The sequence below is a fragment of the Triplophysa rosa genome, linkage group LG14, assembly GCF_024868665.1.
Source record: "Triplophysa rosa linkage group LG14, Trosa_1v2, whole genome shotgun sequence".
NCBI lineage: Eukaryota > Metazoa > Chordata > Actinopteri > Cypriniformes > Nemacheilidae > Triplophysa > Triplophysa rosa.
Window position 1 is genome coordinate 15,186,308 of NC_079903.1, and position 22,099 is coordinate 15,208,406.

Sequence of the window (22,099 nt, forward strand, 5' to 3'; positions counted from 1 at the left end):
ATTCCAACGAGATGTGTAATAATAGCAAGTAGTATATGGTAAACATACATTTTACTGTAATAAAATTTTAGGGCAGCGGAAATTTATTAAACGGTTATAGTGTAGGCTATTTGCTTAATGTGGCAAGCAAAGCAAGCACAATAGAAGACAATAAATACAACACAGGCCTTCATCTTTTGTTTATATCGGTGAACTAATGCATAAGGCAAAGATGTCTTTTATTCGCTATGACAGCTTACAAAGTACAGAAACAACTGCGCTTATTGTTCACACATCATAATAGGGTGATAAAAGCAACCAAAAGTTCTCCAGTAAGTTAAAACAAACAAACCAAAAAATGGACTGGATGTAGTCTAAACTAAAAATTTTAAAAGAAAATCCTCCAAACATTTCGGTATCATGCTACATGCTGACAAGCCAAGCCAAGCCAAACCAAGCCAAACCTCAAGAGAAGCAACCAAATGAAATATTTACATGTTCTACCGCTAACAGGAAGACACTTTGTCTGCAGGGCGATGCAGTAGGTACAATACAATCACAATGTCATGATTCTTTCTGCTCCACAAGCTAAACTGAAAAACAAGGAAACACAATGCACGAGAGTGGAGCACTCACACAAAGCATTGGAATGTCTGTCTTTTAAGATCTATACATATTGCAAGTTTTCAAGCTCCTGCTCAATTCATTTATATTAAGGAAAACTTGACAGAATACTCAAATATACCAATAATCTGCTGTAAATGCAATAAAAATGACTTAACATAAGCATGATGTCAAACCAATGTTAGATCTGAGGTCTGTTCCCTCAATTGTTTAAAGGGATAGTTCACCCAAAAATGAAAATTCTGCCATTCATTTACTCTTCATTTACGCCATTCAACCCTCAGGTTGTTCCAAACCTGTCTAAATTTCTTTGTTTTCCTGAACACGAAGGAAGATATTTGGAAGAATGTCAGTAACCAAACAGATCTCATCCCCCATTTACTGCCATAGTAGGGAAAATAAATACTATAAGAGTCAATGGGGTATGAGATCTGTTTGGTTACTGACATTCTTCCAAAATATCTTCCCTTGTGTTTAACAGAACAAAGAAATTTAGACAGGTTTGGAACTGAGATGACAGAATTTTCATTTTAGAGTAAACTATCCCTTTAATTCTAATTCAAACGCATCATGATCTTTGGTCAGTGCATGTGTTCATAACTAGGGCACCAATCATTTATGGCAAAATCAACATCTATACATGTATATAATATTAACTGAAAAAGTAGTACACCTGAATTTTTTTTTAAATGCCCTAGTTTACCAAGGGATTACAATTCAAGTTAAGCATGACTTTTTAGACATAGACAGCAGTACAATTTATGCTGATCAACTATGCAGAAGAGTTCAATTTTGTGCTCAAATATTGTGTCGATTGAATCAATAATTCACTACAAAAGATTCATATTTTTGTGATCTAGGTGGGCTGGGCCAAAAATAATCAATAATGTTGATAAGCGCAGGCACTTACACCTCTCCATGTTAAAAACCTTCATCTCATGGTCTGAGTACAGCATACTTTACTGATTAATCCCAAGGTAAATGTCGGTCCTGGATACTGATCCAAGAAAGAGAAGCACAGCTTGACAACAGCATAGCCCCAACCAACGAGGGTTAAGTAAACAATACAGCGGGCAGTTTAGATGAAATGGTGGTGAGGTTTGGGAAGATCTTAACCCCATTAATTTAGTCACCAGTCGCCACCTCATGTCTTCTCTTGCCTCTGCTTACCTCCTCTCATGGACTGTAGACCACTGAGAAGTTTCAGCTAGTGCTCTTAGCCCTCAGTCTGTGAACAGAAATATAGCAAGGAGATCAATTGATTAACAAAGATGAAACCCAAAAAAACAATCTGCATTCTTAAGATTTAAATGCACAGTTCACCCAAAAACGAAAATAATTTCCTCCCACTTACTCAATTTGTTCCAAACCCATATGGTTTACTTTCTTCTGTGCAACACAAGGTAAGTTAATAAAAATGCTAGCGATTGAAAGTCTGAGTCACTATTCACTTATGGAAAAGGATGCAATGAAAGTAAATTGTGACCAAGGCGGCCAGACCCTAACATTCTGCCGAATATCACTGTTTTCCACGAAACAGAGGAAGTCATGTGGTTTCGGAACAGTGTGAGGGCGACTGAATCACAGAATTTTTGTTGTTAGGTGAACGATTATTTTAAAAAGTTTAAAAGTATGGGTTGTTACTGTTGTGTTTCATTATAATGCTTCATAAACACTGCAATTAATGTGTTCCTAATGTGAAACCCAATCGAAGACAATGAGTTAATTAAATTTCCTCTGAGTTTTATTACCATCCTCTGATCTTCAAGTCCACTTCTAGTTTCCTCATAAAAGCTTTTCAGAAAGGTTTTCGTCCATTAAACAGGCTAAATGCAGGAAAGTAATCCAATTTAAAGACATACAAGAATCTTGTTGCTCAGGCCAACATTCTGATAATAAGCCATTAGCTTTTGTGTTGATTTCAAGGACACATGTGGACATTGGTTTAAAGAGATTGCAATTCAAATCGGGGAATTAGCTAGAAAACTAGATTTCAATCTTTCCTCTCATTAGCTCCAATTATTGACATACAGTAATAAATGACTTGTGTGATGTCATGACAAAAATTATGAGAGGGAGGGTGAAGGAGGACAGTGATCCCAAATGATTGATTGGGGATGGAGCCCCTTGCACTTGACAGAAAGTGACATCACAAAACACAAGGATCGATTCTACTCGATTCAAATGGACAAAAGGGAAATGCACACATACAATCATACAAGTAACAAGCAGCACATTATTTATTTGCCAGCAACTTGCCAAATGCGACAGCAGTACAAACTAAAAATTCATCACTCCTGTCACAACACTAAGATGTTCAAGATATGTAAAAAAAACAAAACAAACACTGCTCAAGCAGTTCATAACATGCATGAAAGGGGAAAAACACAGAACCCACATTCAAACATCATCTGGGGAGCGGTGCATAAAATCAAAGGGGTTCATGAGAGGGATCCGGGAATATTAGTGGTTCTGGAGGAGGTGTGCAAGGTTCACAGAGGAGAGAGAATAACAGCCAGTGTGAAGCCGCAGACGGGTGCAATCAGTCCCAGAGGAAGTGAGAAGTGTCAAAGCCTGAGGAGTTAAGTGCTGCATTCCCATTTGTCAAGAGACAAAGCCAACAGCAGAGACCCAATCTCATGCCATGAGACAGCAGAACACGGGACGTACAAGAAGACATGACATTGGGGAACAGGATAGATAGAGACGGAGACTCAAGATTGCAGAAACAGGGGAGATGTTGGTTAATAGTTAGCCGTCAGCTGAAGTAAGGGACTTCTTTCGAAAAGCCACAGTCTCAAAGCTGGTAATAAGAACGGCACCTGAGAACGCTTGCTCTGATTGGTCCGCTGTCACTTCCTCATTAGTCTTTGATTCGGCCTGGCTCTGATCTGGCTCTACAGCCGGGGCTTCACTGTCTTCTGCATCAGAGTACAAAGAAAAAGAATAAATGCTTAAAAAAGATTACATGATGATATATTACAACTTTTACAACTCTTAAATGGTTGTATACATAGCTGAATGATTAAACAAACAGCTGAATGATTGAATATATTGTTTGAACTTACCCATCTGTCTGGTGCTGTCTGGGGTGGGCGGCACAGCTGCCTCTGCTGTGTCTTGGTTTGAGGTGGCATTTTCTGTGGACTTAGCTGGTACTTCCTCTTGTTGGGTTTCACAGGTAGTTGATTCCATCACTGAATGTGAAAACACAACCATGTTTGATTTCTGAGATAGCTAAGCTTCTCTTAAAGGAATTTTTTTACCCAAAAATGATTTCACCTTCGAGTTCTACATTTCTTTGTTCTGATGAACAATGAGAAAGATATTTGGAATAATGCTTTTAACCAGACAGATTTGGAACAACTCGAAGGTGAGTAAATGATGACAGAATTTTCATTTTTGGGTGAAGTATCCCTTTAAATGCTGAAATTTAACAAAACTATAACATAAGACCATCATCATCTTACCTGTAGATGTATTTTCACTTTTTTCTGGCTCTTCTGCCTGGCTCGGGCTGCTAGTCGTATTACATTCAGCCTTCGACTGAGCTGGACTGTTTTCACTACTGCTGGGCCTCAGAGGGCTCTCGCCAAGACTACTTTTAGGAGACCACATCTCCATTTCCTCACCCCAGTCTGACACTGGCTGGTGGCTGTCCAGCGGAGTGAAAGGACTGAGAGGTTTGGGACCCTCAGGTGTGCTGAGAGCTTCTTGTGGGGAGGGAATATGGACTTTAGGTCTGGGAGTTCTCTGTTCTTTTGGGCTAGGAGTAGATGGTCCAGAAGAGGTAGATGACTTTTCTGTTGGTTTAGTATCTTTTGGGCATTCTTTGTCTTCTTCCTCATGCTCTGTTTTTTCGAGCTCTTCCTCTTCCTCACCATCACTGGCATCTTCCCATTCCTCTTCATCGTCTTCGGCAAGTCCTCCATCATCTGTCTGTTACACAGATGGAAAATGTTTAAAAGAACTCAGAAGATATAAAATATATTTAAAATATTCAATGTAACACAAAATATTTTTTGAAGAATGTTGATAGCTGGACAATGGAGGTACCCATTGACTTGTATTAACTCCCATTGACTCCATAGTTCACACATAACTTTAATATTAGTCTAATTTAATAATGAAGAATGAGACTTCATGAAACATTTTGATCAGTAACTGCTTTTACCTTCTCTGATGATGGAGCTTTGACCTTCTCATCTTTCTCTTCGTTTTCCTTCTCTTTATCTTTATCTTTCTCCCCCTTCTCCTTTTCGTGTTCCTCTTTCCTCCCTTTCTCCTCTTCATGTTCTCCATCCCAGCGATTATCATGCATGCTTTAAAAAAGAAATACTTTTTATGTTCAATGAAAAGTTGATTCATAACATAAAAATACAGTTGGCTGAACATAGATCCATCTCCTGTAGCAAACAGTGTAAAAATGCAACAAAAACTGTTATTTCTCAAATTTGATAATATCTTCTCATTCCTCAGTCAAGGCTCATTTTGTCTAAGTGGACTTTTGACGCAGTCCTCAGACTACCGAAGATCTGACCAAATCGGTGCCGTTAAATAAAATGAATCTTTCTCAACAGCGAGAATCATTATTGCATACCTGTAGCTCTTGCCTTGACCCCGACCCTTCCCTCGGCCACGTCCTCCCTGTCTGGGTTTGCCCTGCCCCAAGAAGTCCCCGAAGGATGGTATCTTGGGTGGTCTCTTGCTGTCTTCTGCGGAAGAGAGGTAAGAGTTATATTTATCCTTCAAATGTGTCATGGGGCCAAGCAAGACCTTGGAAAACAATAGAGCGGATGAAATCAGCAGTGGAAAGAGATGACCCTGGGCTCACAGTAACAGATGGCCCGTTGTCATTCTGATAGATTGCTCCTCTATGCATCATTCTTCAGGATAGGGGGAGGGGAATGGATGAGACACCATGTAAATGTGACCTTGATTTGACAGCACTGTGATGAGATTTGGCTTGACGGTTATGAGGGTTTGTTAAACATTGAAAGGAAACGCATCAGCAAAGGAGCGTGTGTGCCAGAAATAGCAAGTTTTTATTTAATGCTACAGATGTACTCTGAATTAAGACTGACAGCTTCAAAATATCAAGGCTGGTGGCAGGATAAGAATGGCAACCTTAGGGCAAAAGTGATGTTAGTTAGAGCAGTGGTTCTCAAACGATTTCGTTGCATCACTTTGCGGCCCCCCAAATAAAGACTTCTTAAACTTAGAATATGAATTAAACCGAAAACATATTCAGTTATACAATGCTGGAACATCAATTATTTTGGTTGGTGTGCTTATTTTTCTGATGTTTGATTGGATAAAATTTACGATACATGTCTATATTTCCTAAAATGAGGGAAGTTGGAGGACTGTGTCACTGTAGGGGGAACAGCATGAGTATCAAACAACTGACAGTAACTACCCTGAGAGCTCTAAAAATATAAAGAAATTTCACAAGAGTTTTAGCCAAGATAAACGTTTACAGCATTTACAGAACCACAAGACGCTCAACACAGGGACACCCTAGAGTTTCTTTTAAACAGCAATTCTAAAATATTTTTATTATATAGCTCTGTTTATCCTAAATGAAATGAGTTGGTAACACTTTACAATAAGGTTGTATTTGTTCAAATTAGTTGATGCATTAGCTAACATCAACTAACAATCAGCAATATCATTTTTCAGCATTTATTAATCTTTGTTCATTTTAGATAATGTCAATTTAATTATTCATGCTAGTTCACTGTAACATTAACTACTGTGAACAGTTACAATGTTTGACTTTAAAAAAACATTTAAATGGCGAAATTAACATAAACTAAGATTAATACATGCAGTAGAAATATTGTTCATGTCTTAACCAATGTTACAAAATACAATCTTATTGTGCTACCAATTAGTTCAGCATCTTATTTGTAGACCCCCTAAAGTATCTTCACAGATTATAGGCTGAAACCCCCGAGTTTAAGAGATACTGGAATATGTATACGTACGTACTGTAGCTGGTATTACTGAGAAGCACTGGAAACCATATCCTTCCTAGAGTTGTTGACAAACTAGCATTTGGCCTTCTGTGTGACCAGGAAATCTATTTTTCTATTACTGTTTGCATTTGTGCTAATGGTAATATTGACAACCCACTTTAAAGAGGCAAAGTTCAAGAAAACTTCAATTTGAGAATAAAATGTATGACCGGATGCATTTTTTTAAAGACTGAGATGCAAGATTGAATAATGACTGGGCAATGAGCAGAAGGCAATGATGGGGAAACGTTACAGGATTATCCTCTCATCTATCCAGACAGAGATCTGCATTATAGACAACAGATAATGCAATCAAGCTAAACACACACCCACTGTAACTTATTTTGAAGGAGTGGAAAATAATTAGATGCTATCATCGCTGTAATAGCCATAGGCTTGCACTCGGACTCGGGCAAATGTGAATTAGGGAAAAGAGACACGCGTTGCACGCACATGCACACAGTCCCATGCCTTAAGCTGACCTGAAAGTCCACTGCGTTGCTGTACATGGGCATTGCGCCCCCTAGACGCTGAGAAACCACACAGCACAGAAAATCACCAAAGAGCCAGAGAGAAGAGTTTTTAAAAATAGAAATGCAATAAAACATTTAATGATAAGTGTAAATATCTATGGGGTCTATAGAGCTTGCTAATCGACGTCACGCCGCGTTGAATGTTGCGCCATCTTGGGAGGATCGCTGCAGGTGTGTTCAATGCAGTGTTTTGTTTTTCTTGTTTGATTAGGAAATATAACTAAAACTGCAATTACGCAGAGTCGTTCAGGAAAAGCCCATAGTTCTTTCACATTCGATTTCTCCATAAATCAAACAAAACAAGTAACAGTACATATCAAAACAATAATAGCAGTGGAGTATTATCCTCCCAAGATGGCGGCCCCACCGCAACATAGGGCGTGACGTCAGCTTCACATTCTCTATTGACTAGCTGTATGGTGGTGTGAAAGCATGTTGGTTTAATTTACCTCTCCTGTTGCTTTGTTCTGGTGTTCCCTCTACTGCCACAGCTGGAGAGTCCTCCTTAAACCTGGGAAAACACCCACAGGGTCACTAATCCACTAAATACTGTTACTCACACAAACCTAAGCAAATACCAACATATTCACAATTACAGTAGCATGTATGTATGCTCACATTGTATCTGTTTTCTGGGCGTCCCACTCTCGTCTCCACTGGCCGGTGGCGTTACGGTGACGAGCCAATCGTTCCTCGTCAATCTGCTCACGCTCCTTTTTCCAGCGCAGATACTCAGCTCTCTCACGGCCCGTCATAGACAGAGTCATATCTGCTGAACCTCTGCCAGTTGGCCTACGATTCTGTTACAAGGACAAAGGGGGCAAAATGGAGGATCACATTTTTTGATAATAGTACCCCTAATAGTCGATGGCATCTTATTTTGCTCGACTTAACATCTGCCAGGTGAAGACTGTACGTCTGATCCATAACTAAAGTAAAAACACCCCTTTCCTCATATAACCACTTGATTTGAATAATCAAAAGTTAAAACTAACCATTTGAATTTCCGTTACATTTCATATAAATAACTCTAACGAAGACTAATAAAGGTCTCCGATTTTACAGTACACTAAACAAATCAAACTCTGTACCGTCCATTCTTTCTCAACCTCGACTCCTGTCTTCACATTGTCAAATTCAACTCCACCCCAGTTGCGCATGTGCCGTCGGCTTCCCTCCTTGCGGTCAGCCTCTGGGACCGGTCCACTGCGTCGCGGGTCATCCAGGAAGTTCCTAATAGGGTTCTTCTCTCCATCAGCCTGCAAAAAAGTGTTATATGAAACAGAGACGTGACTGATGGTGTACTGTTAGATAACAGGCTGTGCTGACCAGAACATACCTGTTGACCGCTCTCATATTCTGCAATCTTTTCCATCTCTTCATTCATTTTCTCTATGTTCTGCCTTCTCTTCTCCTCCCACTCCTGAAATAGGACACCAGCCGAGATTCAAAGAGCTTGTCACATACAATCCACCAGCAGGTATACCAGTTGTGCTCTGCTGTCTGCACTCTTACTGGTAGTCAAATATATGGAACATTTGAAGAATGACTGACAATTACTTTTGATTTCCTGTCCGAGCCTCCCTGCGTTCCTCCTCCGCCGCCTCTTCCTCCTCTGCGTCCTCCCCTGGGGGTGCGTTCTGTAAAGACAGGCCCATCTCCGCCTTCATCATCCTGAGGTTGCCTGTCTGGCCATGGTTCACCTCTGTTCGGACGAGGTTCTCTTCTGCCCCCGCGGTGGAAGCCTCTGCTCAGCCGACCAGAGGCGGTTCTGTTGGGGGGGCTTTCACCGTGAGACCGACTGGACTCTCCTTCTACAGGACCATCACCACGGGTACTAGTTGGTTTTCTGTCATTCACCACACGTTTCTCCTAGAAAGCAAGAGGTTTTAGCAGTTCTTAGTCTGTCACACTTCAATATTAAAGAACCTTAAAGAACATATTTCAGAAATGATAAAAGTGTAGATTAAAGCCGCAAGTATGGTCCGGCCGTCCGCGTCCATACAACAGCGCATGCGCGAGAAAAGTGCACTAGTCCACTAGGGGTCAATACATACACAGAAAGTGTCCAGTTGTCGAAAAAGAATGATACAAAACCAACACGCTGAAACCAAGAACAGTAAGCTAAGAAGCATATCTTTCTCCATACTGTTTGGTTGTTGTTCTTGTTGTCTTGCTGTTTGCTCGGATTGTTTGCAATGGCATATGACTTTCTCTATCATTCATTTGCAGTGGGTCTGTGAATGACGCGACTCAGCGCTGCCCTCTGATGGTCTGGTAGAGCACACATACTCATTTGAGTATGTGTCCGCGTTTAATCCGTGATGAGTATGCTCAAGAAGCTGTGCGGACACGTTTGTGCGCGAGACAGACACGGACGCGGAAAGTCAAGTATAACCGCGGCTTAAGACACAGGTTCTTAGACCGGTGGGCCACTTGTGTTTCTTGGACATCTGAAAGTCTGCACTGAATCTGGAATCCTGGAAACTGTCTTGGAAATGATACTACAACCATTTGTATTCGCTCGACTTCATGAGACACACCAGGATCTGCAATACCTGGGAATTAGAATTAATGGATGGAGACTGGTCTCATGTCTGTCTAGTTAAAGAGCTATTTTCTGTAAAACTCACTTATCTCTTACTTTTCAGATAATAAGATGTGTGACCTTCACAGACAACGATGGGAGGCCCAATCACAGCTGCACAGGCCATCTGTGTTCTAATAAATCTCTACAGGTATTGATGAAAATACTCTCCAGCTTGTCTCAGCCTACCGCAGGTGGGAAATTAAAATCTCAGAGCTGCGAAAAAGGGGAGTGGCAGTTTGGGCTGGAGTTGTACAGGTTACGTGAGGTTATGCAAAATTACACTAATTTAAAAACCTTACAATTCTGTGGGCTAGGTACAAGATGCATGACACCAGAACCAGTCAATCCAATCTGTACAAAGTCCCTTTTACTCTTTTGGACTCTTCCCATTCATGGGATGACAATGTTTGTTTAGTTGAATGAATGATATGTGATGTGCGCTGTATCATGTGACTCAAAATAGATAATGACAAAAAAGCCCAATTACGAAAATGGAAATCAGTAAACTGGTGAAAATATTCCGTCTTACCCCGACCACTTTGGACGAATCGTCAGTCACTGTCAAATTTTCCTTCTCCGTCTTTCTTCGTTCTGACTCAGGCTCATGGGGTCGCGGTTTGCGAGGTGTTGTCACTGCGATGCCCTCCTGCTCAGCCTTTTTCTTATCTTCCTGTATTTCCTAGCAAAAGACAAGTACATCAAATGAATAAATGAAACTGGATCAGTTGTGCTATAACCATTAATAATATGTTTATGCAATAGTGACTCAAAGCCAACGCGTTGAGGCAAAATATCAGTGAGGTAAAAGACAACCAGGAAGATCTATAGTAGTGTATCAAACTCCAGCAGCCAATTTTACCTGATATCTCTTGACCAAAGCTTCATTCTTCTTCCGTAGAGCTTCAATCCTTTTGTCGAGCTCAGCATCCTTCTCTTCCTTCGTCTTTAGATCCACCGCAGAAGACTATGGATGTGCACACAATAACACATGAAACACTGAAAAAGGACACACTGATGTATCTAACTGCCATACTGTAGCTTTATGTTAATCTAAATATGCAGTGATAAAATCAAATGGGCTATGCACACAGACACGTCAAACTTTGTAGGACCTCATTATACTTAAACAACATGCAACACTAAATAACGTGTTTCATGGGTAGAAATTGGAGCTTGCAGGTCAGACTCAACATAGGCATGTATTATTCAAGCATTACAAATATTACAATAATTAATAAAACAATGATCTTATGCCCATTTTGATTGGACCCTTCTTCAACATGTGAAAGCAGACATCTATGTTAAGCATGACAACAGCAAGTATTCGCAAATAGTGTTTTCACTCACTACCGAAGTTACTAAACTCTATAGAAAACAATTAATGTGAGTGAGCCTCACCATGGCTGGAAGCCTGTCATAAAACAGAGGCGGTGGAAAGTAACTCTGCCTCGTACCTACAAGGCAAAGATAAATATCAAAGGTATGGTCAAAGCAAAAGAATGGCATGGGAATGCTGTAATCTTGTAAACGTGAGACAATTTTGTAACGAAGACATGCAGTGCGGTCAGAATGGAAACTATTAATCTCAAAAATATTAATTAAAGCATTAAAAATATACGACCCGTAATGAGCAAAATCACAACACATTAGTGGAGAGATTTGCATCATTATAAACCCTCTTACGACAGTGCAAAACCTTTCATAAGCTATTAATCAGATCATCTCACTACGAACACTCGAGAGACGCAGCACAACCCTCAATATATAGTGTGTTGATTGTCTCATGATACTGAATGTAGCAATATCATCTAAGGAGCCGCCAAGACAAAGATCAATTTGATGTAACGTTAGGGGTCGATTTGTAATCGCAAAATGAAACAAGTCAAAATAAGAAACACTTAAACAAGTGTATAAATATATACGTGTATATAAAAAGTAATGTATGCTTTTAGATAAAGTATACATGATTTTACCTCAAACGAAGCCAGCGCCCCTAAAAGTGTCTTGTAAGTGCACTCGATAAACGGCCGCATCAACTCGCCATATACTTCCGTCGCTTCTACTTCCGGTTAAAAGCTTCAAACGCATACGCGACTGATCTTTAAAATAAAGGTCACTAGTTTTGTAGTGAAAATAATGTTCCAATAGGAAATGTCTTAAATAACGTAATGTGTTACGTACTGTTTCTATTTTTATAATAAAATATTACCGTTTTTTAATGATTTTCTATTTTGCTGGACCGACTTCGGTTTACTTTTACCGAGTTCCATGTGTTAAATGTAAGCCATGTGCATTCTAATGAATCCGTTTTTATTGTGTAATAAATGAATCTAAAAGAAAGCAAGCTCAGAACTGACCTCGAATTGCCAAACAACAACATCAACAAATAAAGCATTGAATTCTTACAATAAATTTTGCTATGTAGGTGTGGGACTTTTATGATTAAAACAGAGCGTACAGCACCATCTGCTGGACCGATGAGTTTCAAAACTAATTTTCTAAACTTGACAAACGTTGAAATGTAATAATAAAATAATGGCTTATACAAAAATGGCTTGTACAAACGGAGTATAATTAAAATAACAGCCTGCCATTTCAGGTTGCATTTAAACCCAAACCATATTTGTATGTCTATGTTAGTTATTTGTGCATAAATAAATTGGTAAAGCAAACAAGATATAAATGGTTGTTATGCCTGCCTATTAACCTTTTTATATAAATATTAACATTTATTTTACTTTCATTGTTTTTTATACTTTCAGGCTCCATCAAATGAAGGGTCAAACAACTGAAGGATTCCCGTGACCCCTGTGGATTCGTCATGGTGTTCCTGCGCATGCTCACAACATCAGAGGTAAACAAAGAGGAAAGCCCGCTACCGGCCTGACTCCTACATCTGTTCAAACATTAAACCTCTCTGCACCTCTGTCGGCCTTTCTTTCAGATCAAACGATGGATGGGATATTTTCATGCCGAGCAAGCCTTTATTATGATCAAGGCGGCAGGAAATACATGGAGGACGTCCTGTCGATGAAGCACGAGGATGAACCGAGTGAGGATGAATTGATCAAGGCACAAGACCTTTCCGCTGGCCAAAACCGTGATGCCTTAATACAAAACTCGATCCCTGGATCTATAACAGTCACTTACGTTCAGGACGATGAGCCCAGCTCAACTCTTCGACGGACCTCGAACCGTTACGCAAAAACCCGTAACGGTCCCCCGCGGCCTGTGGCTCTTTTCGCCGTGTTCGACGGTCACGGGGGTCCGGATGCGGCGCGCTTCGCTCGCACACATTTATGGAGTCACGTCAAAAAACAAAGAGGCTTTTGGTCTCATGACGATGATGAAGTGTGTGCTGCTTTGCGAAAGGGTTTCGTATCTTGTCATCATGCCATGTGGAAGAAATTACGTAAGTTATGTCATTGTTAGCTGAACATGTACGTGTTGTAGGTAATGGTGTTTTTTCATTGTTTATAGAAAAGCAATCCAAACCTCATGGCACTGGTTAGACCAGTTTAACGGTGCGATATTTTAGATGAAAACCTCGTCATTAATAACGAATCTGAAAGACAAGTCAGCACAGATGATGTTTTTGAACGAGCACTCATGTGGGTGAAGACATCAGATGCATCCCGCCAAAAGCGAAGTTGTGCACGCGCAGGCCACGCTCAGCTGTTTCAAACTTTGAGGAGCAGCTGAGTAATGTTATGCAAATCAAGATCTCACCCCAAAACCCTAAACCTTTAACTGAATGAAGTGTTAGTAAGACTTTTAGAGAGAGAAAGCAAAAAACAATAGAAACCATGACAAAAATCGTAAAGTATTCACTTGTTTATAATGGGGCTGTACTGATAATGTGTTGGTTTCCATTGGTGGGATGTTATCTGCCAGATGGAAACCAATAGAACAGCATAAATCCTATACACAGTACATAAGGGAATTTTACAGTTGTACAGTTGATGGCTCATAGCAATAACCATTACGTTCTATATTTTTCAGCAGAAATATATACAGCGTCTGTCATTGATTCTTGTTCTTAAAAATGGTAACTTATCACAGATGTGTTTTAAAACCGATCTAATCTGCTTTCTGATACATGCAGCGGAATGGCCAAAGACCGCCACGGGGCTTCCCAGCACCTCAGGCACTACTGCCAGTATTGTTGTGATACGACGGGACCGTATGTATGTGGCTCATGTCGGGGACTCCGCTGTGGTGTTGGGGGTGCAGGATCACCCCTCTGATGAATTCATCCAAGCTGTTGAAGTAACACAGGACCACAAACCCGACCTCCCGAAGGAAAGAAAAAGAATAGAGGGTCTGGGTGGCAGGTGAGTTGTTGTGAACGGTGTAACACACACAGCTAGTCTGAACACACTGGAGGCACCTCACAGATAAACACATCTAGTAGTCCGACTGGTTTTTGTTTTGCACCATAAGCATAAGTAGGACAGCATAACCAAACACACTCTGGCATTTGTCTTCATTTACATAATCAATAGCTGGGATGTTTTTTTGTGTGTGTGTTTTATTAGTTGAAAGTCTATAACAAACAGCATTCCAACATGAGTGGTAATAAGGCTATGCTAAGTGCTGATCATTGTCAAATCTTTTTTTAGTGTAATTAAAAAGTCTGGAGTCAATAGGGTGGTGTGGAAACGACCCAGACTCGCCCACAATGGACCAGTAAGGAGGAGCACTGTCATTGACCAAATCCCTTTTCTCGCTGTGGCTAGAGCTCTCGGTAAGGGACAATACAATAGAAATATACTGCTATGTGCACAAAGAACACTAACATAGGTACTGTGTAATTGCTGTGAAAGAAAATGCATAAAAATGAATAGATTAGCTTTTGTTTAAGAATATTTCTTTCTAGCTCTGCAGATAATGTGAACACGACTGAAGGGTAGCCAAAATTGCAACATACCACTATGATAAACTGTTCTGTAGCAACAGTAAACAAAGTGTGACACTGCGGGGCCCGTTTCAATAAGGAGATTCAACCAACACCGAGTTAAAATGTGAACTCCGAGTTGATTGACACCAAGATGCGATCAGAACAGCTGATTTGAGTTAGTTCTATCAACTCTGGGTAGGCTTACCTTGACTTAAGCGCTTGCACCACAACTATGACAATCATGATTAATGGAGCTCCGATATGACGATTCACCATGGCAACGGCACCAAAAACAGCAACATGGCGGCAGAAAACGCTTGAGAGTGAGGCACACTTTCTGCTCTGCATACAGTAGATTTACTAATGTGCTGAAAATGACTTATGTTTAAATTAATAAATAGATAAATCTACCAATAAATAACAATAATCAGTAATAAATTGATCAGTAAATGAATGAAACAACAGAAATAAATAGAAACATTAAAAAAAATCATTTTGTTCTGACTCCCCATCAGTGCTCTAGTGATGAGTGTGAGACATCATGGTGTATAGGACACTTGTTAGGGTGTCAGACTCTCGTGTCAAAATCAGACTGATCACCGGTTCGAACCCTGTTCAGAGCAGATTTGAATTGGAATGGCTGCATGTCAAAATTAATTGTTTATTACCTTTATCGCTTCATTTCTGCATTTACAGTATGTCTGTATTTATTAATTTCTTATTCGTGCACTTTATTTATACACGTTATTAAGTCATTTCCAATCCTCCATAGAAAACTAAAATTTGTGAGAAAATGTAAGGGAAAGAATATGCTCTGATGTAATACACGACCACGAGGGCTGATGTTTTTGATAAGGATGGATGATGTGTTTTGATATATCTATTTCACTGTAAAGAAAAATGGTACAGTTTTAATAAAAATGCACAGGGAAATGACAAACTTCCACTCGGCTCCTAAATGGTCTCTGTGTGATCAAAATCTGTGCCATGAATGACTCAATTAAATGAATGAATGAATGAGGTACACCACTTGGGCTTTAAAAAGGGGGAGGAGATCAAAAGAAACTCTGGGTTTACCAAAGAAAACCTGCCCCCGACCAGATTAGGTTCACAGAGTAAGTTACTATGGTTACTCTTTTAGAAACGGGTTTGACATACCTCGCATTCTGAAACAGAAATCCCAGAGTTTCCCTCAATTCAGGGTTAATATACTCGGAGATTTCACTAAATAACCTCCTTTATGAAACGGGCCCCAGCACTCACTGGTTTGATGTTTACTCAGAGTTCAAGGTGGTTGTAGATTAGGGCTGTAAATGCTTAGTCGCGACTAAATGTATGCAAAATAAAAGTTTTTGTTTACATAATATACAGTATGTGTGTGTACTGTGTATAATAATTATGTATAAATAAATACACACACATGCATGTATATGTTTAAGAAATATTTACATATGTATATACATTTTTTATTTATATTTAATTTATAAATAATAATAAATATTTACTATATAAATATATATGTCTTTACTAAAATTATGCATGCATGTATGTATATTTATTTATATATACATAGTTGTACACAGTACACTCATATTAGGTAAACAAAAACATTTATTTTACATACGATTAGTCGATAAGCGTGTTACAGCCCTATTGTAGATTACATTTATGTTTGCATTTTTGACAGATGCTTTCATTTATAGCAACTCAAGCTGCCAGTGGGCTACAAGAACACCCCACAATAGAAGAAAAACAATTAGGTTTGCTATTGAACAATCAAGCATTTATAAATGAAGGCTCAATATTTAAAAGGACATATTATGACATCCAACAGTTTACTTACTAAATATGTCCAGTGCTTGTTTATAAAAATAAATTTGGAGACAACTGCATTTACAATTTTATTCAATAGGATAACACAGTAGGAATAGATGATCACATCTATATTATTAACATTTACTGTATTTAAAGTACACCCATGTTTCCTCAGGTGATCTGTGGAGTTACGATTTTTACAGTGGAGAGTTTGTCGTTTCACCGGAACCTGATACTGCTGTTATCAAGCTGGATTTAAAGAAGCACCGTTATGTCATCTTGGGCAGTGATGGTTTATGGAACATGGTATCACCACAGGAGGCTGTGTCTATCTGTCAGGAGAATGACAAGGCCACGGTACGAAGAATGTGACTAGAATATATATATTTTTTAAGGAGAGGTCACAGTTGGTTTCAATAAAGTTGCTTACATTTATTTCCCACAGGAAAATAACCAAAAAGAATATGTTTCTAATGCAATTTTGCTGGTGAACCATGCCTTGCTGAGATGGCGTCAACGCATGCTCCGTGCTGATAACACCAGTGCCATAGTTGTCAGTTTCGAGCCATACCAGCCATCCTCAGAAATCTTGCCAGACTATGAGGTTGTGTATAATCTACAGGGACCAAAGTATGGCTCTCTTCTTCAATCAAGCTCTTTGCACACTCAGGTTAGGATAGCTACAGATGTTCTGTTGCTCTATTAATACAATTCCTAAAAAGTCAAATTCGATGGGTTGCTTAGCTGCACAATTGAAATGCATTTAGGTCTGCATAGTTTTACAAGGCTGTTAATATTATGTTTTAGATCAGATAAAAAAACATCACCCTCAAAGTTCACATATAGTTTCTTTTAATTTAGGTTTCACCTCAAGATGCACCTTCACCTGCTAGTGAAGTACAGCCTGTTCCAGAGGAGCAAAACGGAAGCTATGACTCAAGCAGTTGTGGAATTCTTGATTCATCACCCAACAGCCTTACAAACTCCGAGGACCTGTCTTGCACGTTCCTTCATAGTATCTCTTTGGAGAATGAGATCAATTGCGACCAAGTGCCTACAGGCAAACGGGTGCTAGAGGATTCCTCCACACCTGCGGTGAAGAAACCCCGCTGTAGTTCACCACAGTCCCCTCATAAAGAGTCCTCATGTATATCCCCACAAAAACAGAGCCAGCAGCCCTCGTCGAGGAGCAGTGACAAGGGTCAGAAACAGTCTGAAAACGTCCAAGCTCTGTTTCAGCAGCACGGGAAGACTACTGTATGTGTTTGCTGACATTGGTGTTTTTATTACGATGCAAGCTGTACATTTATGTTGAAGTTTATATAAGCTACTGAGAAACCAAAACCTGAAGCAAGTAACAATGTCAAAAACATCACTCGCTTCCATTCACAACATTTTATGTTTTGCAAACTAATGAAATTATGACATGTTCTTATTTTTAAAGTTTTAGTGTTTCCTCCATTGAGTGTCCACATTTTAGTGAAAAATACTGTTTCCAATTTTTAATGCTTTTGTTGGGCCAACTTTGGGGATTTTTGCACTTTAAGTTGCATTGGTGCAGTCTTTGTAGACCTTTGTATTTGCGGCACTGTGGAAAAAGAAATGAAAAACAATAGATGGGGGGAGGGAGAAAAAGAAACCATATCTTCTGAGAAGATCTTTGCCTGCAGCTTACACGTCTCCTGTTTTAAAGGTTGTCTGTCTAAAAGGATTTCACTTGAAGCAACAGTATAGGTATTTTTGTTTGTTGTTTTATGGAACAGAATGGTACATCATTTGTAGTGTTCACTGGTGTCAAATCTTAACCCTATGTTAATGTTAAGCGTGATTTAATGAATTATGCATTTTAGACTTGTTTTAATGTTTTCATTAACATATTAATGTTTTTCCCTGATGGGAGAACTAAAGGTGCTGCTATGCTTAAACAGGTCAATAAAAAACAGCTTTTACAATGATTGTCTCAGTGTTACACATTTTTGTAGTTGATAGGTCAAACCTAAAAATGTTTTTCATGTATATGATATGGTGTTTTTGGATATAGCAACAACATCTTTTTATAATGCCTAAACTGACTACTACACGTCTTGCCAAATGAGTGCTGTATGTTGTTTGGGGATCCAATGGGGAGGTGATGCAGCCTTTCAGTTATCTTGGAGTTAAGTTTTTTAAAGTAAAAGTAGACAACACAAAAAACAGTATAAATGTAATTGACACGTTTTTCATAGAATTATGCCTTTTAGATATGTCTTAAAAATATTACCAATTTTTCTTAATATTAACAGTCAATGTTTTTCTTGCGTGTGGCTATGATGTGTAAGTCGTCGTCAAACATTCTCATAAATATTAATGCGGTCCTGCGTTACATTATATTGTACAATCTAAAAATCAACAATCAAAACACATACGGTTGTCTCATATACTTACACTAATGTAACTGCAACACTTGACGTTTTGCCTGGAATCTAGTCGTCCAATCGGTGGCCCTTTCCGAAAAAAGACGATGTTGAACGAACTGGCTCGGCTGGGATCACGCGATACTTCGATGTAAATAAACACATCAGCAGCGTGACGTGACAGGCATGTTTCCCAGGCTGTTGTCTCTAACGATCCAATTTTCCGCACATGGATGTGCTCACATGAGCGTCAACCAAGCAATTATTGCTTATGATCCTCCACCACGCCGTGGCTTTCCTTTTTAACGACACTCCAATTTCGTTTCAGTGACAACTAAAACCCAAACAGCTTTCTCAGCTCTAATTGGTCGTGCGTTTTCCAAGTGCCCGCCTTTTGCGTAATTTTATTGGCTAGTTGTTCTAAAGGCTATTCTCTGATTGGCCAAAGTGTCTGTTGTTTCCGCTGCATGTCCAGCGTCGCTGTGTACTGTGGCATTCTGTGAGGACCTTCGTTGATCCGCAATTAAAAACACAAAGCCTTGGGTTTGTACATATGTCACTTTGTGAAACAATCAACTCTATTTTTGTGTCAAATTTTATATACACTTTTTCTCGAGTGTCATGCATGTTACTGTCAATGCTGGGGTTATTTTCTTTGAAGCGTTATGGTGGCGGATAGCGGTACTGGCTAAGCTAACAGACAGTGCAGATGTTTATAGGGGAGTGAAACAGCCAATCTTCTCTCAAAAGCGAGAATAACTCTTTTTACAATGTCTTCAATATATTTTAAAATATAACAAATTCAATTAATAGTGACATTGTTTAGGTGGTAGTGAAAGTATGTACACACGTAGTACTACAGTTTACAAGTCCATCTGGTTAAGAGTAGGTTTATGATTATAAGTGTTTTGTTTTCTCAGATCAGATGTTTATGTTGTCTTGTATAGATCGTTTACAGGATCAATAATTAATAGGAATGTGTTTATGTTGCAGATTGAACTGAACCATGCAAATCTCTGCCTTCGCAGCTGTAGGCAGTTCATGTGTAACTTACATTACGTTGAAAATTAGTAGTTTTGTGAACTGATGACATGTCAGTTCGTCTGTTTAGGTTATTACAGAGGTCAGAATGCTCCAAGCTAATGCTCCAAGCTAACCAGCACTTTTTTTTACAACTGTCTAGATGAGACATCTTTTCAATGCTGTTAAGTGTTGTGTAATGATCATGTAAAAATCATCGTATGCTTTTGCTGTAATGCAACAGGATAGTGAGTGGTTGGCAATGGCGTCCGACTCCCCGCGCAGACCAAGCCGCTGTGCTGGTGGGGTTGTGGTTCGAGCACAGGCTGCAACGTAAGAGCTTGATTCATTTCTTGTTACTATAGCTTAATGACATTTATATTTTAAATTGTAAAAACAAATCCCAAATAAAGACATCAGTGATAATTAAGAAAAGGGATGAATATTTGATAAGTGTTGAACAAGTGTTATGAAACAATTCTGCTGTTTTGCAGGGAGCAGTCTTACATGGAAAGTGTTGTTACGTTCTTGCAGGATGTAGTCCCTCAGGTAAATGATTTTGTTTATTTATTATCTCACTGTTGGTAAATTAATTTTGTTTTTTAAGTCTGAAGGTAAACAAAATAATTCAAGCAAGTTTGAAGATGCACTTTAAAATGTATAATTGATTGGTAATGAAAGAAAGAGAAATAGCAGTTTTGGGCTTTAAAAATACTCTTTTGTTGAAATTATAGGCATACACTGGGACACCTACAAATGATGAAAAAGAAAAGATAGTGTGGGTCCGTTTTGAAAAAGCAGACATCAATGGTAGGTTTAATTCATCTGGATAATGTTTTGTCTGATGATGCATTCCTTTTTCAGAGGCAAACCAAGTTTTGCATTGTGTTTTTTTACACTTTTATATACCACTGCTGTAATGACATTACAATGTGCTCACAATTTGTTCTTAAAGTATGAGCAATTCCACAAAATATTTACACCTGAATTGTTAGAAGTGCTTCATTGTACAGATACAGAGAGTCATATTCCCTATGATATAAGTGACTGATGAAGCTGGCTTATAGGTCTGCTGAAAAACATTATAGTCGCTTGTGTAAAAGTTATTGTCTGCTGTGTATATATGGAAAGAAACGGCGAGGGAGTTGCTCCTAGTGGCTATATACTGTATATATAGGGGCAGTCGTGGCCTAATGGTTAGAGAGTCGGACTCGTGACCAGAAGGTTGCCGGTTCGATTCTACGACTGAGTAAGGCACCTTACCCCTACTTGCTCCCTGGGCGCTGCAATGACAGCTGCCCACTGCCCCCAGCTGAACACACGTCCCGATGTACGTGTGTTCACGACTTGCTGTGCATGTGTTCACTATTCTCTGGATGGGTTAAATGCAGAGGTCACATTTCGGGTATGGGTCACCATACCTGACAAATAGGTCACTTCCCTATATACAAAGCGTTCTCCTTTATTAGACATGGAGGAGCATGACAAAAACACACATTCAAGAATTGCTCGAGCAATAAAGTCCTGTGCTACAAGAAACAGGCAGTGAGATGGTATGTAACACAAATCCTAAATGTGGTCGTAATCGCTGATCGGATGTCAGTAGTTTGCAGAAGTTTTTCATACTCAAAATTTCACACACTTGATTATCATGACGCTCGCATCTATATGATTCAGGTTGGTTTCCTAGCTGGATTTGGTTGGACAATACTCATTATGTTAGGTACTGTATGTCTTATTCTGCTGTGTAATCTGAGTGTTTACCTATCATTATTTGTTTGTGCAGGCGACACTTTTTGTTTAAAGGCATGTGAGAAATGTGCTATGGTTGGTTTCTGTCAGTAAATAAAATGTAATTACTCATTTGCACATTAACTAAGTTATTTGTCTTGTTGTGCCTTGCCATGTGGACAGATGTGGCCCGCTTACCAGAGTTTCAGGAGATGCACGGCAGCAGCAGTGACCCGCCTCTTTGTCTGATGATTGGCTACACCGATGGAATGCAGATCTGGATCATATCGGCAAGTTCTCTGTCGGACCTTTGTTAATTTCTGTGTTAGTCTTTCTTTATGATTGTGTTAGTATCACAGTTATTGCCTGGTGCTCTACTGAGATGTCCAGTTTATCACAGTCCTGTCAAATTAGGTTATTAAAGGGACAGTTAACGCAAAGTTGAAAATTCTGGCATCATTTACTTATGCTCAAGTTGTTCCAAATCTGTATAC

General features: G+C 39.3%; 3 protein-coding genes across 6 annotated transcripts in view; 2 read left to right on the top strand and 1 right to left on the bottom strand.

Moving 5' to 3' along the window:
• Positions 1-1,040: 1,040 nt before the first annotated feature.
• Positions 1,041-11,823, bottom strand: ccdc9 (coiled-coil domain containing 9). 2 transcript variants are annotated; one of them, XM_057351567.1, is made up of 16 exons: positions 11,720-11,823; positions 11,145-11,200; positions 10,606-10,710; positions 10,276-10,425; positions 8,717-9,028; positions 8,496-8,579; positions 8,248-8,415; positions 7,775-7,956; positions 7,606-7,667; positions 7,106-7,153; positions 5,204-5,318; positions 4,778-4,925; positions 4,074-4,542; positions 3,672-3,800; positions 3,426-3,524; positions 1,041-1,831 (listed from the first exon to the last, which is right to left on the bottom strand). In XM_057351567.1, the coding sequence occupies exons 2-16, from the start codon at positions 11,145-11,147 to the stop codon at positions 1,827-1,829; spliced, it is 2,079 nt and encodes a 692-aa protein (XP_057207550.1). In that variant the 5' UTR covers positions 11,148-11,200; positions 11,720-11,823; the 3' UTR covers positions 1,041-1,826. The 2 variants fall into 2 exon arrangements, with proteins under 2 accessions (XP_057207550.1, XP_057207551.1); XM_057351568.1 differs by lacking the exon at positions 7,106-7,153.
• Positions 11,824-12,599: 776 nt separating this feature from the next.
• ppm1da (protein phosphatase, Mg2+/Mn2+ dependent, 1Da) lies at positions 12,600-18,400 on the top strand. Its single transcript, XM_057351112.1, has 6 exons — positions 12,600-13,158; positions 13,852-14,080; positions 14,369-14,493; positions 16,637-16,818; positions 16,907-17,131; positions 17,323-18,400. The coding sequence occupies exons 1-6, from the start codon at positions 12,699-12,701 to the stop codon at positions 17,731-17,733; spliced, it is 1,632 nt and encodes a 543-aa protein (XP_057207095.1). The 5' UTR covers positions 12,600-12,698; the 3' UTR covers positions 17,734-18,400.
• Positions 18,401-19,276: 876 nt separating this feature from the next.
• bcas3 (BCAS3 microtubule associated cell migration factor) overlaps positions 19,277-22,099 on the top strand; it is a 205,445-nt gene continuing 202,622 nt past the window's right edge. For all 3 annotated transcript variants that reach the window (XM_057350698.1, XM_057350699.1, XM_057350700.1), the window contains exons 1-5: positions 19,277-19,397; positions 20,119-20,207; positions 20,369-20,423; positions 20,609-20,684; positions 21,789-21,895. In XM_057350698.1, the coding sequence (XP_057206681.1) occupies positions 20,137-20,207; positions 20,369-20,423; positions 20,609-20,684; positions 21,789-21,895 (309 nt within the window). In that variant the 5' untranslated portion in view covers positions 19,277-19,397; positions 20,119-20,136. The remainder of the gene's footprint in view (positions 19,398-20,118; positions 20,208-20,368; positions 20,424-20,608; positions 20,685-21,788; positions 21,896-22,099) is intronic.

Coding starts and splice junctions, on each gene's coding strand:
- ppm1da (XM_057351112.1), top strand. CDS start 12,699: ATGGATGGGATATTTTCATGCCGAGCAAGCCTTTATTATGATCAAGGC. Junction 13,159..13,851: donor TGCCATGTGGAAGAAATTAC/GTAAGTTATGTC, acceptor TGATACATGCAG/CGGAATGGCCAAAGACCGCC. Junction 14,081..14,368: donor ATAGAGGGTCTGGGTGGCAG/GTGAGTTGTTGT, acceptor ATCTTTTTTTAG/TGTAATTAAAAAGTCTGGAG.
- ccdc9 (XM_057351567.1), bottom strand. Junction 7,154..7,605: donor AGAACAAAGCAACAGGAGAG/GTAAATTAAACC, acceptor GTGGTTTCTCAG/CGTCTAGGGGGCGCAATGCC. Junction 4,543..4,777: donor AAGCTCCATCATCAGAGAAG/GTAAAAGCAGTT, acceptor TCTGTGTAACAG/ACAGATGATGGAGGACTTGC.